This window comes from Mugil cephalus, chromosome 12 (genome assembly GCF_022458985.1).
Source record: "Mugil cephalus isolate CIBA_MC_2020 chromosome 12, CIBA_Mcephalus_1.1, whole genome shotgun sequence".
NCBI lineage: Eukaryota > Metazoa > Chordata > Actinopteri > Mugiliformes > Mugilidae > Mugil > Mugil cephalus.
The window spans coordinates 25,962,506-25,981,351 of NC_061781.1; the positions used below are offsets into that span (position 1 = coordinate 25,962,506).

At 40.3% G+C, this 18,846-nt stretch overlaps 1 protein-coding gene across 3 annotated transcripts in view; it reads left to right on the forward strand.

Annotated features, from left to right (window-relative positions):
• tfpia (tissue factor pathway inhibitor a) overlaps positions 1 to 18,846 on the forward strand; it is a 41,220-nt gene that overhangs the window by 11,925 nt on the left and 10,449 nt on the right. For all 3 annotated transcript variants that reach the window (XR_007113896.1, XM_047601432.1, XM_047601431.1), the window contains exon 2: positions 9,394 to 9,597. Coding sequence is in view for 2 of the 3 variants with exons in the window: in XM_047601432.1 (XP_047457388.1) it covers positions 9,394 to 9,597 (204 nt within the window). In the remaining variant the exon portion in view is untranslated. The remainder of the gene's footprint in view (positions 1 to 9,393; positions 9,598 to 18,846) is intronic.

The following is an 18,846-nucleotide window of genomic DNA, read 5'->3' on the forward strand; positions in this document are numbered from 1 at the left end:
AAACCTATGCCTGCATCGTTGTTTGCCATATGCTCGTTCTGGTCCGAGAGACACTTCGGTCAAATCAAATCAAATAAAACAGACAGACATTATTATTTTAAATTTATTTTTACCACAGATGCATGTTTGATTTCTTGCAAAGGCCAGAGCGCACGCACACACACACACACACACACACACACACACACACACTATCCAGTGCTGTCTAGGAAACACACTTGGTCCAATTGATTGGAGCGACTCTAATTGGCAGTGACTGGGATTGTCTGGTGCAGCAGCACTTGGACTTTACAAATGTCAGACTGTGGATTTGGCTGAATCACTGAAAGGACTTTTGGATCCCACTATTGATTCATCATTGAGGTGGAGTGGGAAACAGTTGGGGGCTGAATGTTGATATTGCCAGGAAAAGATAATCCTATTGTAGGTGGGTGGTTTCCAACATTGAGCCATCGCTGGAGAAAAATCAGTCAGGATGATAAAAACAGCCATTCAGGCTTGTTAGATACGAGACACAAAGACGAGAGATAAAGCCATTAAAAGGCGGATTAAAAAATAGTTTTCTGTCGTCGTTGTGGTGTGTTTGTTCAATCTCAGTCTTCTCTTTAACAGAAAAGCTACATCCAGAGGTTGTGGGTGGAAGAGGCAAGCAGAGATAAATCTGGTTTGGCGCAGACAAATGAGTCCACGGTCGCTGTCGGGCAGTGGAGCAACAATTAACTGTCTCACTGCAGCTCTCCTCCTTCTCCACCTGGCTCTCATTCAAAGTGCACGGGTCTCACCAGCAAGGCAGACAATGACCAAGGTTTCCCAGCAGCCTTTAGGTTAGAGCAAAGCACAAGTCATTTCACTAAATACACGTTTGGTCAGATGTCGTCATCTTTGGTTTGTGGTCTTGGCATTTCCAGTGACTGTAGCAGGGTTTGTGTCATGTTTTGAGTATGCAGCTATACAGGACCAGGACCAGGACCAGAACCAGGACCAGAACTATGTGAGCTCTCGAAAGATGCAGACTGGTCAACATGCGACAGTTTTTAGACAGAGTTTCTATGTTTTCATTCTTTAATCACCGGCACCGTTTTCAAAAGTAGTGGTTTGGCTCTGGTATCAGATAAAACCTGAACCATCCCCAGACCTACTTTTGGTCTCCCATCATCCACAAGGACAGTCATACCGTAGGAACCTACCATAGGATCCTACCATAGGATCCTATGGTAGGATCCTACCATAGGATCCTATGGTAGGATACTACCATAGGATACTACCATGGCCACTCGAAGGCCAGAATGTGCGACTGTATTTTAATGAGCTCAATGTGAAACTGGAGGATCGTGTCATTCTTTCCTGTATCCCTTTTCTTCCTTCCCTTCAGTTTCACTATTAATGGCTGATCTGATCTCTATTTTTTCCGTTACCCAATAGCACTTTACTGCTTTCTTTACACATAATTAAAACAACTTCTGCTATTCTTGTCTTTCATCCATTTTTCCTCTGCCTCAGTCTTTATTTTTGACCCGGTGGATGTGTGTAGTCATGTTCTTATCTGCTTTTGCATTTCGCTGTGCTTGTCACATCAGGCTGCAGCCTTTGGGAGCTGTGTAGCCTCCAGCCAGTGGTAAGAGGTGTGAGAGCTTTACTCTGTCCTCTGTCACTGATGCATCAAGAGGTTTAGATCTGTTAGACCAAAGCAGAGCTGAGAGTGGACATGTTTATTGGTGCTTTAGAACGGAAATGTTGTGAAATAATCTCAGACTACAAACCTTGAGGACAGAAAATTGGTCCAAAACCTTTATGTTGGGAGCTGATAATGTTTCTGTAAAGGTCTGCAGAGCTGTTTAGAGTTCCCTCTGTAAAAGTTATTGACAGCGAAGTGAATTGAAAGTGTATCCAGTTGTGTGGAGGTATTTATTTTTCTCTGTATCAGTTAAAACATGTCCCATAACGAAATGCCAGTGGAGTGTAACCAGACTCGTCCTCAGTTGCCTGATCCCATGTTAGTTTACGTATGTTCCTAGTTGTGTGCAGGGATGGGTCATCAGGGTATTTCCTTAATGTGTGAGAGTGTTGGTATTAATAAATAAAAGGTAAACTCTCCTTTTTCAGTCTGGCTTTTAAGTTAATTGAATTTTCTGTTTATTTATTGACTATTCAACAGTTTGACCTCTTTTACTGTTTTAGTAGTTGGCATTTTTATTGTATTATTAATGTAAGTTTTTCATATTTCTCTTGTTTGCCTTTTAGCATTTTGTTCTTTTTTTAGTCAAATTTTTTATGTTTTATTCCATTTCTACTAATTTGGAGGTTTTATTTATTGACTGATTTTACATTGCTATTCTTTATTCAGGGTTTGGGGCACAACTGGGATTACTGTATAAAGCTTTGGTTGGTTGAACAGATGGTTGCATGGATGGTGAGCTGGATGGATGGATAGTTGGATGATTGATGGATGGATGCCTCACCTGTTCCCTTCAGCAGTGCGTTAAAAGAAATGACCCTTTACTACTTTAGTACTAATTTTACTAGTAAACTTACTGTATTGTTCAAAACCACTGCAGTGTCATCTCATCTTTGTGTGCGTGAGCTTTTTCTAGCTTTTTCTGTCATGCTTTTGTTCCTCAGTCTTGTGGAAAGGTCACGCTGGAAAAAGATTTTCTCAGATTCTGGACATTTTTCATGTTATTTGTGGCCTCAGCATCTTCTGCTGTGACACACTATTACACAGTTTTATTCAGAGATATTTCCCTACACAAAACAAACAGAAAAGAATTGTCCTCAGCTCCACCTGCAAATACAATTATTAACGCAATGAATGCAGTGAATACTAAATGCCAAGTGGAAATATTTGATCCAAACACACATATAAATAGACTCACAGAACATAACCTTCTATGTCGTTCAGTGTCCTGCACCAACTGTTTTGTCTCTGTCCTGTAAGCGTTTAAAATAAATCATCCAGACTATTTTATTCACTGTAACTTGAACCACTGTTTTAGTGCTGACAGAACAAACTGAAGCTTCCATTAAAACAGACCGACTCTGGTCCTGTACCAACACTGAGGTCATAAAGGAACATTACAGTCATCGAAATAGAAAAACCACACTACCTCCACACAGAACAAATATTTAAAAACGGTGCCTTGGCTCACGCACAGCTATAATGAGGGTAACCTCGTCTACTGTGAAATCTGTGACAGGCCGTGACTCAGCCTCGGCCTTTTGTCCAGTGGCCTCAGGGCACGGCTCCGATAAACACTGACGGCGTCTCAAAGGGCTGTTCACACCTTTCATTAAGATCCCATGTGGGCGATCCGGTCCTGTCAGCGTCAGGCGTGAACATCTCCAGGACGCGTTCAGATCCCGTTTGAGATCCCATCTCTGAACACATTTGGACGCGGTCTGGCTCACGTGTTCTCATTTCAGTCGTGCTCCTATGTCAGCAGAGTTTTACCTCATTCATTCATAAAAAAAAATGAAAAATACAAAAATGAAAAATATAAATGATCACATGAAAAGGAAAAAGCTCTGATTAATGTTTCCATCAGTAATCAGAGCCTGTTTAAATATCATGTCCTTGTAGCTGTGAGTTCTGACAGTGTGAGTTTGGAAACAATAACTTTATATCATGGTGGATTAGTGGATGTGGGTTTTTCCACTTGGGATTTTCTCAAGAAGAAAAACATGATTCAGTTCATTTCCTTCATTTTCAAAACAACCAAAACACTTTCAGTTCAAACCAGTTTCAGTTCAGTTTATAATTCTTTCAAAAGAAAGGAAAAGTTTGTCAGTCAGTCTGGGATCTGGTCCAGAGTTTGTTAACTCACGTATTTTTTTCAAACACCGTGTCTTTATTTACTTTTACTACCGGAACTCACGGAAACTTCCAGGGCTGAAGTTATGATGTGAGTGTTGTGCAGGTCTGTGTCAGGATGGAGGTCAATAAATAACAACTTGAAGCCAAAGTCATGATACAGACTCATAAAACCGTGGTAGAGATCCATTAGAGACAGTAGCTGTTAAAATATTCTACTGGGCTTCAGATGATGTCAGGGTTTGTTTGCATGCGGAGTCTGAAAGTAAGAGTGAATCTGTAAATAACAGGTCTGAAGACACGAGCAGAGATCCTGGATCGGGTCTGGACAGGCTCTTCTGTTGCAGACCTATTCAAACCGGCTCGCTCAATGCACTAGTTTGGTCTCTTTTGTGAAAGTGTTGCAAGTCGACATCACTTTGATTTTCAATTTTGAACTTGTACTTTGAGTGATTGAGTAAAGAAAAGAAGTGTTTTTGGTCCCGCAGTTCGTTTTCCCCTTGAAATAACATCCTCACCTGAAGGCCACGTCTTATTCTATTGGAGCCTGAAAGTCATTGACATTCATTTGAGGTTTGGTTTATTTTGCCCATGGACCATAATTGAAATGACTTCAGCTGTACCTTTAAACTCCAGGATGATGCCACTGCTGAGTGCTGCCTGCTGGTGCAGTACAGCTCTGTTTGTCTCTTATCAAGCTGGTTATGAAAAACGTCACTCAGGCGAAACAAGCCAAACTCAGACGTCATGGAAAAGTAACGAAAAATGAGAAAACAGAAAGATAAAGATAATGTTTTTACATGGACACTGTTTTCCCTTTTGCAGTTTCTTTCCAGGAATGTTTTTCTCTGAAAGAGGAGACTCAGTCATATCTGGGGCATTTCTCTGTCATCCTTCCATCTTGTTTCCATCCATCTCACTTTCTCCGTATTTTTTTTTTTTTTTTTTTTTTTTTTTTTAGTGCATCACGCTGTCAGCTGTCACCCTTATGATCAGCACTGACCTGTTTCTTGTTGTTTGCTGCTCCGTTGCTGCTGTACAGTTGGTAATTCAATCCTCTTGGCAAAGAGACCCAGAAATGAAGATAGAGGATCTAATCTTCTGGTACATTAAACAAGCTGGGACAGGGCCTCAAAGAGACTCAACCTGCCCGCATCAAGAATTACAGGGGTGCTTGGCACGCTGCACATGTTGAGCAACTCAGATCTTTATCCAAATGCGTGCGTGAGCAAACCCTCGGCCAAGATGAACCTGTCAGCAATACTCAGGAGGCCAGCGGCCAAGGGAAACGTGATGAATCTCCCTATTCAGCATGGTCCATAATTTAAGGAGCTGGCTGGGTTGTTGGTTGGGTTTGCAGGACTCTGTTTACTTAGCCTGTGTTCAACAATGTGGAGGGTCCCTGACGACAGATGTGGAGCTTTCAGTGGATTTGTAGATTTATCTAAAAGGTTGTTGGTCTGAGTGTGTGTGTGTGTGTGTGTGTGTAAGATTAAGATTAATTTTTGTCTGGGCTATTGCATCCATGTCAAATTTATTTCCTTCTTCCTCGTACTTAAAGATGAATTAACATGATGGAGAAGTTCAAAATCTTGGAACGAGTCGAGGATCAGGGCTCACTCCAAAGACGGATATATTAGATATATTAGACCACTATTAAATGCATGTCATTAATATTTGATTTCCGGCTGTAAAGAGTGACTGGCTCAGGGCTCTGGGCAGACTCAGTTCGTAGGGTTTCCTCTTCAGAAACTAAAGATTGATCCAGGGTGAAATATTAAATATCTTAAATATAAAAAAATGAATATAAGATACAGTATACAAAAAAAAAAAAATGTTGGTAATGTACAGACTACAGGAGTCTCACACTTAGTTCATGGTTCATGGTCCTGGATTGAATCAAGCTTGAACACTCTGTAAGATATTAATATAATGTGTGTATGATTCTAATTATTTCACGTTTACTGTCAGAATTTGCTGTTGGATTGTGTAATCCCTCACACGTTGGGTTGAGCATGTGCTACCGGTGCGTGACTGCTGCTCTCACTATGTCACCAACTAATGTAAGGTTTGCTGACATGTGCTCTGGGTGATGATGGGTAAAACACATTTAGTCAGTACTACCTCAGACTAGTGGAAGGCAAATATACGAAAGCCTCTAATCAACAAGTGTGTTTGCATAGTCAGTTAAATTTTTGTGGTACGAGTATCCACACCTTCCCTGATTTCAGTTTGTTACTAGCACCAGTTGTATATTTATCACAAGGCCAAGCTGAAGAATTTGCTCATTTTGTTGAGCTGGCTGTGTGTTAAACATGCATCCTAGGTTGTCTTACATGTCGGCCCGTCGTCAAGGACTGTTTTTGTTTTCCTTTCTTAGAAAGTGCTTTAATTTGACTTTTCGTGGACCGACTCATGGATATTGAACACAAATGATTGAAGAACACAGAGCTTATTGTACTTTGGTTGGTCTCAGACAGGAGGAGCATCAATCAATAGGAAGGGCTTGTGTTCCTGCCTGTGCTTGGACGGCAAAAATTCTGACTTATTGAACATTTATTTATAAGAGAGCGTCTTCACAAAGACCAGTCTGCACCGTGTCTGTACTGTTCCCCGAGGAGGACGGCTCTGGTGCAGCCTTGAAAGTTTTAGACTGTCAAGGATGAAGAAGATGATTCACTCAGTAAAGTTTGCTTTAGTAATGTTCTGCACAAGGTACCACACAGAGACCACCTCACCTGTGTTGGTGTGTAATGTCTCCCCTGCTCTATGACCCAGTCTGCTGCTGCTGCTGCTGCTGCTGCTGCTGCTTATCAGCCATGACAAGAGGAGTGTAAATAAAAAACACAGGAAAAAAGTCTCTGCGGGGAAGCTCCACTGACCTCACACCACGCAAAGGCAATCCGGAGGCAGGAAGGAAATGGAGAGTATTTGATCTGTGCCCCCGATGCCTGGGTCCAGGCTGGAGACACATGGGGTGAAAGGATGAGCTGCTGCCCTCATTTGTTGCCCTGTTAGTTGCAGAGGCCCGGGTGGCTCCCATTAGGATACATTTAGATGGAACTCTGTACGGTTCAGGAATGAAAGGTAAGGTAAGGTAACTTTATTAGTACCCACGGGTAGATTTGGTTCACAGATAGGTGCTTTCTCACAGACAACACTTAGAACAAAGACATAAAACAGTGCCAGCACAGTGATTCAGACTAAGAGACTCACAAATAATGGCCCTGGGCACAAAAAGGCTGTTTGTAGCTGCAGCCTGATGGAAGGAGCTGAAATCCACCAAACAGTATCTGCTTGGTGGATAAAGATCTCTCCTATCTGCTGACTAGCCCACCTCACAGTGTGGTTAGAGGAGTTCTTATTTTTTAGACACTAGGCTAAAGGACAGAGTAGATTCAATAAACGAGTGGTAGAATAGGATTAGCAGTGTCAGTGTGAAAGGAGGACAGTTTAAATGCTGGTTCCCCATCTCACACACCGCTTCACAATTTGCTTCAAAGTTTAACTTATTGTCAATAAAGTTTTTTTGTACTTTTCACCCCATTGTCTGACCCTTTATGACGGTGAGTCCCTGAGTCCTGGTGAGTTTGTCTAAAGTCAGTGTTCATGTGGTTTCTGAAATATTCATCTGTAAAAAGACGACACCGTTCTATAAAACTGGACTGTGGCCTGTTTCGTTTTCTTTTAGCAAAATTCCAATGACAGAATCATCTGCGTACGATCTCTAGTAGCACCAGCAAAGACATGAAGAGGATGATGATTAAATTCAGAGTTAAATTCAGTATAAGTTCTCCTAAAAATGCTCCTAAAAAAGGGAAAATGTGAACAACTCATTATTCAAAAATGCTACAAACAAAAATGAAAGTGTTTAACAGTATAATCAACACTGGTTGATTGTTTTAAAGGTATTAAAGGTTCTTTGACATGATGAGGCATTTGAGATCAGATCAGAGCCACCAAATATATTTCACTCAGTGGACATGCTGTAAATAGGCACCAAAGGCTCATGATAATCTAATCAGATCCTCTGGAGACCAGAATGTTACACCAGTTCATTTCAGCGATCAGTGACAGGCTTCTTCACCCACACCGTGACAAGCAGAGGTATCCTAGGTCCTTCCTTCCTTCCTTCCTTCCTTCCATCCTTCCTTCCTTCCTGCTGCTGTCAGACTCTACAATCACATCTGCTCCACAGACCAACAACATGTGTGCAGTATGCTGATTCATGTGCAATATTCCTCCTCATTCACTACTGTACAACTGTACAACTTAGTTTCTACTGAGAGGTGTTTTGTGAATGAGCTGTAACTCTTGTAAAGTCTTGTCACGCCAGAGAGACGTCACTTTGAGAAACATTAACTTCAAATGAACTGCTCACATGACCCTGTTTCATCTCCAGTGACGAGGAGAGGCCAAAAAAATGCTTCTATTGCATGTTTACAATACGCTTTTATATCGATACGTCTGAAGAAACACCTCATGAGAGCATAAAAATGTTTCAGCTTTAGATATTTGAGAGGTTTTTAGATATTTAGGCGTTTCCATTACCAGATTTTTATAGTGATATTCTTATAGGGGATGGAGGTAGGTAGTAGTATCAAACGTATCCTGACCATGAATAAATATATATTATCAAATAATAAATCCCCACGTAAGTCATATTAATTCAGATTAGTTTCAGATTTTTTTCCAGCATCATCAAGTGCTGCAGTAGTTTTGTCTGAACCATAGAGGAGCTGATCTTTCTGGACAATTTGTGCTCAGTTTATCTCCAACCCTGTAGAATAGTTGGTGAAGGACCAGCAATCATCACCTCTTGCAGGGGATCCATAGTAACAGCAGTCAGTAACTGTGTGTGTGTGTTTTTCTTTCTTTTTTCTTGTTTGTGTGAGTATTGATTTCACACATGGGGTAGACACGAGGCCTCCTCACTCTGTGGTCACAAACAAGAGGGTAATAAAGACAGACGACGCAGTACCAGAGTCCATATAACATGAAGTCACTACTTTTTATTTGCCAGTGTAACAGAGATATGAGCTGAGGACCCAGAGAGACAAAACTCTGAGATGGTCATTTGGTCATTTAGATTCTGAACAGTGAAGCTCAGAGGGTTTCACGTCATACTTCATGGATCGGACAGAGTTAGCTTTTATAAATGACAATCAGTAAATCAGTGTTAGCTTTTATAAATGAGAATCAGTAAATGAGAGTTAGCTTTTATAAATGACAATCAGTAAATCAGAGTTAGCTTTTTATAAATGACAATCAGTAAGACGTGTCTGTCTCTTGACATTTATGAGTTAATGACCTCGGCCTCCTAGTACAAGTCATTAAAAACACACACAGGTGATTTTAAACTAAGTCTGTAAAGTGAATAATTCAGTTTTTGTACGTAAACAGCCTTCCTCTGCAAATAACTTTACAAAGACAGAAAGCTGTCAAACAGTTTATACAGGAGAAAAACTTTATCTCAAACAAGGTTGTGACCCAATTTCCCTCCACACACAGACACACACACACACACACACACACACAATCACAAGAAGCGTGTGAGTAAAAGTTGTCTTCCTTTCCCTCCTCAGCACCACCGCCACTACCTGAGCTCTTCATCTTCAGTGAGCAGTGTGCCCTGAAGGAAGAACCCGGGCCATGCAAGGCCATCAAGGACAGATTCTTCTTCGACGTCAACACCGGAAGCTGTCAGCACTTCGAATACGGAGGCTGTGGAGGCAACGCCAACAACTTTGAGACCTTGGAGCAGTGTGAGGAAACGTGTGTGGTTACAGGTGAGTGTGACCCTTTGACCAGTGACTCAGACGGCTGGAAAATGATCAGCTTTCATAATGACACCACCACACAGGACAAGGAGGTATTACAGCTGCTGTTGTTGTTACTAAATGATCACTTTTGTTTCGAGTGTTGTTTCTCATTAGACTTTATTGCCACCTTGGGCATAAAATCCTAATGCACAGTCATTTTGTTGGTATGCAGCTAACACTGGGGATTGCCAGCACATTCATTCTGAACATCTGCGCCCAAGGCATCTGGCTAATGTACTAAAGAAGGGAACTTCTGAGGAAAGCATTCACTATTGTATTATTTATAGGCTCCAGACACTAAACGGATCATAAATTAAAGCAGAATTAATTGGCTGCATCTAATGTCAGAATGCTCAAACTCGTACCAGCTGGATTTCTCAACCCTCATTTAGTGTCTTTAGAATGAGAATGGATCGATTAAATGTCTCATTATATACATGTCCACACTTGTTAAATTAAGGAATATCAAACAAACACTTGCAATGCTGGACGTATATCATGGGATGGAGTATGTGCAGCTCTGGCATCCTCCTGGTGTCAGTTAATGAAACAACATGACTTGGCTTGTTGCTGAACGCCTGCTGGATGTGTGTCCTGGAGAAACCTGTTTCTGAAGTAACAAAGGATCACATGGGAGTGACACGTGTGTCCATTTCTGACCATTGCAGACGTAGAATAGTAACGCTTGGCTTGTGAAGCTGCTAATGGCTAATGGCTACTGTTTATTCCATAACCAAACCTGCAACGACATGTTTCTTAAAGATGTTTCAGTTCTCCTCCAAGTACAGTATTTGGTTCTAAATGTCTGGAGTTGGAGTTGGAGTATGAATAGAAACATCTGTGGGTCATGTCCACCAGAAACTCACACGACCAGTGTCTGCAGCGACCAGATGCAATAGAGGGTAAACATGGTGAAATGTATCAATAAATACAGAGAGACCGGGAAAAATGTGGATTATTAGATCAAATTAAAGACTTTATCAATAAATACAGCATAAATTAATATTATATGACATTAAATGAACCACAACACCAGATTTCTGAGTCTGGATTCCAGCTGTTTCTTCTAATGCAGCGAAACATTTAGTTCTCAGTTCTTTGGCAGATATCTGTAAAAATATAAAATATATCTCTGACTGCTTTTCACATCTGTTGGTTCAGTCAATCACACAACAGCTTTTCACCTTTGTTTCAAAAAATTAATTTTACAATTTAGATGCTATTAGAGTCTATGATTCAAACTAATGCTGCTAATCTCCATGTTCAGCTGTCACTTTTTGACACTCGGTGGCCGTAACCATGGAGACTTCGCTCGCTGTAACATCACATTCATACCCTCTATTGGAGGAATTTCATTTTTTAGATCAATCTTGCCTTCACAGACAATAGGTACTGTTTCTATGCTCATTCAGTTTGATTTGAATTCAGTTTGCAGATTTAGAAAAAGAAGTATGTTCAGTGAGTGAACGTGATCATACCTCCAGCCATGTAGGCCTCGTATATGTATTTTCATGACTTAGACTTCCAATGTCTAGTGACTTCCCTTCTCTGGATTTGAACTTAAGTTCAGTTCTTGCATAAATGTGTTTATTGAATGTTCCGTTCCACAAAGGTGGGATAGTTTTGGGAACCCAGAGGGCGTATTAGTTGTGAGACGTCTGCACCAGACAATTAATGGTGGCACAGCAACACCCTTTTTTATGGCGTCCTCTTTAGAAACTGTGCAGCCACACCTCTCTGGTACGATGAGAAGAACGATGGGGAAGTCACTGTGGACAAAAACAAAACGAAAAACAGACCAACGGTGACACGAATATGCCCACATCATGTAGACACTCTCCACAAACAGGTGGTGATCTTTTAATTAAAGGCAATATATAACGTTCCACCATGTAATTAAATTAGATGGTAGTTGTTGCTGGGAAACAGACGCACCAAACAAGTATAGAATCAGCACCACATATTCGCCTGTGTTTTACAGCTGTTGTGTACTCGTGTGTCAGAACTGATCTGTTTCTTCCGGTGCTGCATGAATAATTTAACATGTCTGTGCGTTCACGTAGGACTCACTGCAAAAGATCTAGATTTGGGGGGTGTTCTTTAACAGTGAAATGGGAAAATGACGCTAAAAATATCCGTGGATGGGTGAGGAGACGAGCGGTGACGGTGTCGCCAGGTAGGAGCTGTGTTCAAAATGAAATGCAGAAGAAAACTTCCAGATATTAACAGCAGCAACGCGCTTCTCTCAGACATTAGCTGGTGTTTAGAACATGCATCTAGCTGGTGTAATGTTTTAATTTCATATTTCCTTCATTCAGTCGGACTCTATAAGCCTCAGAAGCAGAAATCGGTAGTTTGTAAAAGACGCATCGCAGCTCGTCACTATTTTCATGGGACGGAAAATGTTACTCAACTTTGGTCGGTGCTGTCGCTCTCAGCTCTATGCAGAACGGCACGAGTCCAAACACGTTCTCCCTGTGGTGTGGTGTGACTGAAGTTAACGGATAAACACACTCACACAAAGAAAAGAGACGACACCAAATCCCGGATTACACACAACAGTGACATTTGAGATTGAATAGCAACGCACGAGCAGCCGACGGTGACGAAGAAGCAGAGCGTTAAAGGCCGCTCTGAATGCCTGTGTCAAGGTGTGAGGATATGACTGAGGGATGTATTTGATGAAAAGAGGACATCACACCTTTGTTGATTATTTTGTCTGAATCCTCCCTAATCAACTGGTAAAGCTCGGTGAAATCCCCAAAGTGCATCTGTGACGGTGAAGCCGTACGTCCAGTCAATCGGCTTTTAGTACGATGTCAGTTATGAAAAGGAGTCGAACCTGAAACAGTTAGAGTCACATTCACAAATATGAAGTGTTGTTCTGCACTGGCACAGTTCTGACCCAGCCACAACATTATGACGAAGGGAATTTCTGAGTTGGAATTTTCCACTGGAACTCCCACAAAGTCGGATTTTCTTTTCAGAAAGTCATAGAATCTTCACTATCTCAGAGTTAAGTTACCAAGATGGCCGCCCCGTGTGTAAATGCTAATGCAAAGCTCCTGTAATATTCCGTTTGTTAGCTCCTTTGTTGCATTAAACTGATCGTACAGACAGTATTTTTCCACACACACACACACACACACACACACACACACACACACACACACACATATATATACACATATATATATATATACACATATATATATATATACATATATATATATGTATATATATATGTATATATATATATATATGCTGAAATACTGTTGTAATTTAGGTTTTTCATGTGTTATATGAGAACTATAAGCTAACAACGGCTAAAAACAATAGCCTGGTAAAACAGAGCCAAACACCATCGTGGCAAACTTGGAAACAATTAAAACTTTAATTTAAAAAACTTTAATTTCACTCTACACTCAAAAAATTTGATTATTGAACACCGTTACATTCAGACAAGTGCTTTCATGGACGTCGTCATGTAATTTTCCAACTTTTGTAACTGGAACAAAGATAATTCAGGTGTGACATCATTCCCAGCTCTGAATTCCCCCCTCTGAGGTGAATGGAACGCACCATCAGACATGTAGCCCCCACCTAGACCGGACCAGACCGGACCAGACCAGACCAGAATCCTAATCAGAATCAGGAAAACTTTATTTATCTCTGAAGGGCAATTAGGAAACCAGACCAGACCAGACCAGACCAGACCAGACCAAGGAATGGTCTGCATGTTCTCCTTGTTATTTTCAACCACAAAGAGTGTTTCTGTTCCTGTTATTATTTTCCCCTTATTCATGATTTATTGGACACGAGTTTCTTAGAATGAAGAGGAGACACTAACTAAGCGTTGTTGTGTTATTAGTGACGTCATAAAAGGAGGCCTTTTCATATTTCTGTGTTACAGGAATGTGGTTTAGTTATGGTCGTCTTCATGATGTATATTCTCAGCTGTGGGAAGCAGCCAATCGCCCCATCACTTGATACCAGTGCTGCCTTACAGAGACACATGACTTAAAATTCACTAGATCCCAAACTGATCAAGTATCTGTGAGATGATCCACAAAGGCCCCACTAACAATATTCAACACCCTCAGAAGGTCTCAGCTTTTCAGTGTGAATCTGAATGTATTTATTTAAGCAGGGTCAGTGTACATCAATGAACATTCCTTCCAATAAAACTGTCAAGCCACAACGTTCTCTGCCATATGTGTGTTATATACGTGTTAGATGTGTTATGCAGATAAAGCATCTTGATCTATCATCTATCATCAGTAAACATCTCCATTTACATCAGCCTTCACACATGCAACCCTCAGATGTACGGACATTTAGCTGTAGCTCATCCAAAGGCAACATTAATGAACAGAATGTCAGAAGATACAGCTTTCTGTAAAGTCTCACAAGAAACATGGTCAAAGGAAATAAAACTTGAGTCAACACAGATATAAAATGTGTATATTTTCATGAGAAGTTTTCAAGGCTAGTTCCATTCCTGCTTTTATTGGTTCTTAGTTGAACAAAAAATCTGTTACTGTGCAGTACGACAGTTTGTAGTGGTTGGTTTTATCTAAATTGAATCGCGCTTACACAGGTGTCTCCTTTTTTGCTGTGCTGTGTGGCGACTTTGCTTTAATATTCAAAGTTGTAACTGCTGTGAAGAAGTAAACTGTGTCCCAGCTCCATACTACAAAATGTAGCCCAGCAGTGTGTTTATCGTGAGGTTTACAGTGACACATCCACGCTTCCTCACAAGTGGCACTGAACCCAAACCAGTGGGTGGTGGTAAAATGTCTAAGAAGGAATAAATATCCTGGTATGGGCAGAGACATATATAAGAGGCTACTCATAAATATGGAGTGGCTGAAGCTCAGTATGGTGTGTGGCATGGTAGCAGTTTTCTAATCAACGTTACAAAGTGCTAAACAAAGACATAAAAGAAGAAACAGTCACTTAAATAAAAAGAGAAAATGAAAACAATGAAACACACAGTTTTAGGACTAGGTCTGGGTATGGTTCAGGTTTTATCTGATAGCGGAGACAAACCACTACTTTTGAAATGGTGACGATGTTTAAATAATGAAAATCATACAAACTTGTCCAAAAATGGTGCCTTTTTAGTTTTAAGGCATTTTGTGACATGAAAGTTAAACAGAAAATGGAATGAAGTCTAGACAAACATTTGGTCTTAAGTATTTTGAAGGTTCACTTCCATCCATGCAGGTGAAAAACTGACGCGACGTCACATGTAGCATCGGCACAGCAATAGAGCTAAGGAGGCTAAGCTAATTAAAAACTCACTGGCACCGAATGAAGTGGGGGACCTTGTAGACCACATTAGACCCTGATTAGACCTGACAATGCTTCCTTGATCTTCTCTGATTGGCTCAATGAAAACCACATGACAATAAACCTCACTGAGAGGAACCATGACATGAAGTTACCACATATGGTTCCTCGCCCCTTAAAGGCTTGAAAACCTTAGAGTCAGTTTCCCTGATTTAATCAGATGGATCACACCACAGGGGCCGTAACTGTGTCTTTTTTGCCTCCTTTTTCTTTTAAGCCAGGTCATTAGAACAGACAGTAGTATGAGTAGTATAATCCATAATCTGAATGACATGCTACTTGCTAGTCCCCTTGTCCCATATCACTGTGATAAATAGAAACATCTGGTAAAACATGCCTCTAGTGGCTCATTGTGTAACTACAATTCCTGACATTTGGCCCATTATTCATTGGAGATTTGCGACCTTGCGTCCTCATATGGGGACATTAAGATTTTCATTCTACAGCCAATCATGACACAAAAGTGATCAGATTCTACGGCTGAAACGGCTGTTTATTTATGCTTACTGACTTTCTAGTTTGATATGAGACGCAAATTTAACAAATTCTCTCAATAGTAACGAGCTGCAATGTTGCTAATTAGCAAGTACTGGTTTGAGGACGTTGGGACTTCATTGTTAGCTGTTCTGTCTTTGCTCAGCCATGTTCAGGGATTAAAAGAAACTGTTTTATATTTGATTGCACATTAGTTACTTTACTGTAATATACAGTGAAATTAGCCCTGTGTCCACATATGAGGACATCATTTATTTTTTCAAATATGACTTCCTGTTCAAAGATGGTGCTTAGTTTTTATACGTCTTAGGTTCTACTGATCACCTTGGAGAAATTTAAAATGCATGCAAACAAAAGCTCAGGTCTCAGGAGGATACAGGACGTCAGTTCACTGATACACACACACAGACTATTTTGGTGAGAAACACTGAATATAAACCTAATTTTGTTTGTTTACGAAGAAAAGAAACCTCCACAGAGAGACTTTAATTAAATATTCATGTTCAGAGAGATGCTTTGTCTTCTTAGATGCTCCCAGTAAAAAACACAGACGACTTCCTACGCATTGTAATTAGCGATCGGTACGGAGATGGGTCAGCTATATTTTACAAACAGACAATCAGTGTGATCACTTCCAACAACTGAAACTATTAATGTGAAACTAAGGTCGTCTCCTCTGCAGTTAAATGAACCAACGTATCCAGGCCCAATAAGTCACATGCTATAAAATCTATATTAACCACAGATTATTCTCACTCTTTACTCTGAGTATTGTTCTGTTTATTTTATGTTAAGTTCTACAGTCTCTGACTTGTTATGGCACACAACGAGAAGGTGAGGTTTCCAAGATTCAGACGTTTTAAAATGCACTCCAGAGGCAGAAAAAGTCCATGTCAGAGTCTACTGTGTTTATGTGCAGCAAAGCTGTTATCATCAAATCAGTGCCTTTTTTATTAAAAGCTGTGAGGTGACACTTTGATAGGATCTATCGCAATAAAGAGTCGTAAAAAACATCCAGTAGCACAAACGTTCTGATGTTTTTGCAGGAGGCTGAAATGGATTCATAGTTTAGAAAATCTGGACTGGTGAATGTCGCCCTGTTTAAAACAAGCACTGAGCGGTTTCCCCCAATTATCTGGGTCTCATTTCTACATGAGGAGCCACAGAAAACACAAGCTTTTTAAATTGCTTTACATTATTTAAATAACAAACAAGATCAATGAAGTTGTTCTTATTTCTTAGTTATTCTTACTTCTTCAGTCAGTGTTAACTTAGAGTAACTTCCTTCTACCTTCATGTGTTGAGCAAAAACTTTCAACAAAAAAACACCTTGAGAAAAAAGTGACAACTTCAATGCTTCATGGTAACATTTTGTTTAATGTTTAATTTATACTAGAAAATCCAGCACATATATAATATCTTCCTCCTTCTAAATACATAACAGACACAGTCTGAACAGAATAAGGTTTTCTACCGACAACAGAACTGATGTTGGATTGAGCAGCAGCCAGTAGGGGGCCCCATCAGGGAGACTCCCAACTTATCGTTGTTGCAGAGTCTGAGGGGGTTTCAAGTTTGACCGAATGTCAGCCGTCCCCAGGAGGCCCCGCTCTGGCCACTAGCACACAGCCGCTAGAATGGTGCCCCATTATGAGGGGGGGGTCCCACCGTGTTGTCGCTGTAGGGGTTCCATCATGTCATTGATATGGACCCGTATCAGCCGTCTCTGGGGGCCCCCTTCCAGCTCGGGGCTCTGGTTTTCTCTTTAACAAGCTCTTGGCGTACGAGACTCGATCTCATTTAGTCTGTCAAATCCACAGGAGCCACAAGCATGTGTCGGGTCATCGGCGTCGTCTCTCCTCGAAGCTACCGTCAGTAATAAAAAACGGGAATTTCACTGGAAGATGTAACGTAGAGAAAAGGACTCCTAATGGTGACGATAAATCAGAGACACCAGAGGCTGATTTAATAAATCATATCCAACATGAAGCAGCTCACACTCCCTGTGTGATATATGTTGAAACCAGCCGCGTAATGAGGCATCGAAAACCCTCAAAAGACGCTTTAGCTCCTTGAATCCAAGAAGTGGACACTTAAAGAGACTTTTTTTTTTTGAATGGAAACCTTTAAGCAATTCAAAGAGAAGTGTTTAGATTCAGCACATCTACAGGCACAGACAGATTAGCTGGTAACTTTCCATTAATGATAAAAGCCCACTGTGATATACAGTCAAATAACTAAATAAGAAAAATACTGAAAATTAACTAATGCAATTGCTTTTGAATTATGGTTCAGCAGAATAATTGAAAATAATGAAACTGGTCTGGACAGAATGTGATGTCTGATACTCTTTGGTTAATTTTCATATATATAATTATATTTTATTCATTTATTATTACTTTTGTCCATCCACGCACAGGTTCTTCTTTCAGGCACCTTAGATTTTTAAGGGGAATATATCTGGTGGCTAAGTTAGTCACTGGGACATTCAGCCCAGACTGAAGACAAGGGAAAGCTGATGGTGATAAATGTAAGGATATGTTCAAGTCTTTGAATGACCACATCAGGTAAACTGGGCCGACCGCTGTCTCCCTGCAAGGAAACAGGCTCCTAGTGATTAACTGATGGATCTAAAGAAAACTTGGCAGCAAAACCTTTTGTATAATCTTGTTAGTATGATCTTAGAAAGTTAAGTTAATCTCTGCTGAGATCACTCAGCTCTAGTGCTGCTTTGTTTTTGTGGAGTTAGTAGATGTTGCTGTTGAGGTCAGTGTCTGTGGCCAGACTTCATTTATTTTCTCCTATTTTTATTCTTTTCTTTTTCGTGTCAGCACCGTGTCAGCAGTTTCAGAGGAAGAACAACAACCTCCCAACATATATTTAAGAATATTAAAGGAAACTGAAGTAATAATAAATAACCAGATAAGGGATAAGGGAGTGACGGGGTCATTTAAAGTGGAGCCCAAATTTAAATTTCACTCTTAAACTCCATATATCAAATACAGAAAGTAATCAACAGTAAATTTGCCAAATTTGAGCCCTTTTGAGCTGGAAATATCAGCAGGACGGTAAAATTCATTGTTATTTAGTGGCAGGTCTGTCCATTCAAAAAGGATATAATGTGAGTCAATGAGACAAAAAACAGCATGAGAGGGAGTTTTAATAAAAATCTGACGCTGCACAAAAACTAAATATGCATTAAAGTCAATGACGACACTAATGTTTGACATGTCCAAGACTGTTTACGATCATTTTTTATATTGAAAATAAATCATTTGTGTTTATTTCTCCAAATATCTGTAACTTTTTTTAAATTGGCTTTAAAGGTTAAAAAATTATGTATTTTTCAATATTTAGTAGTTTTGA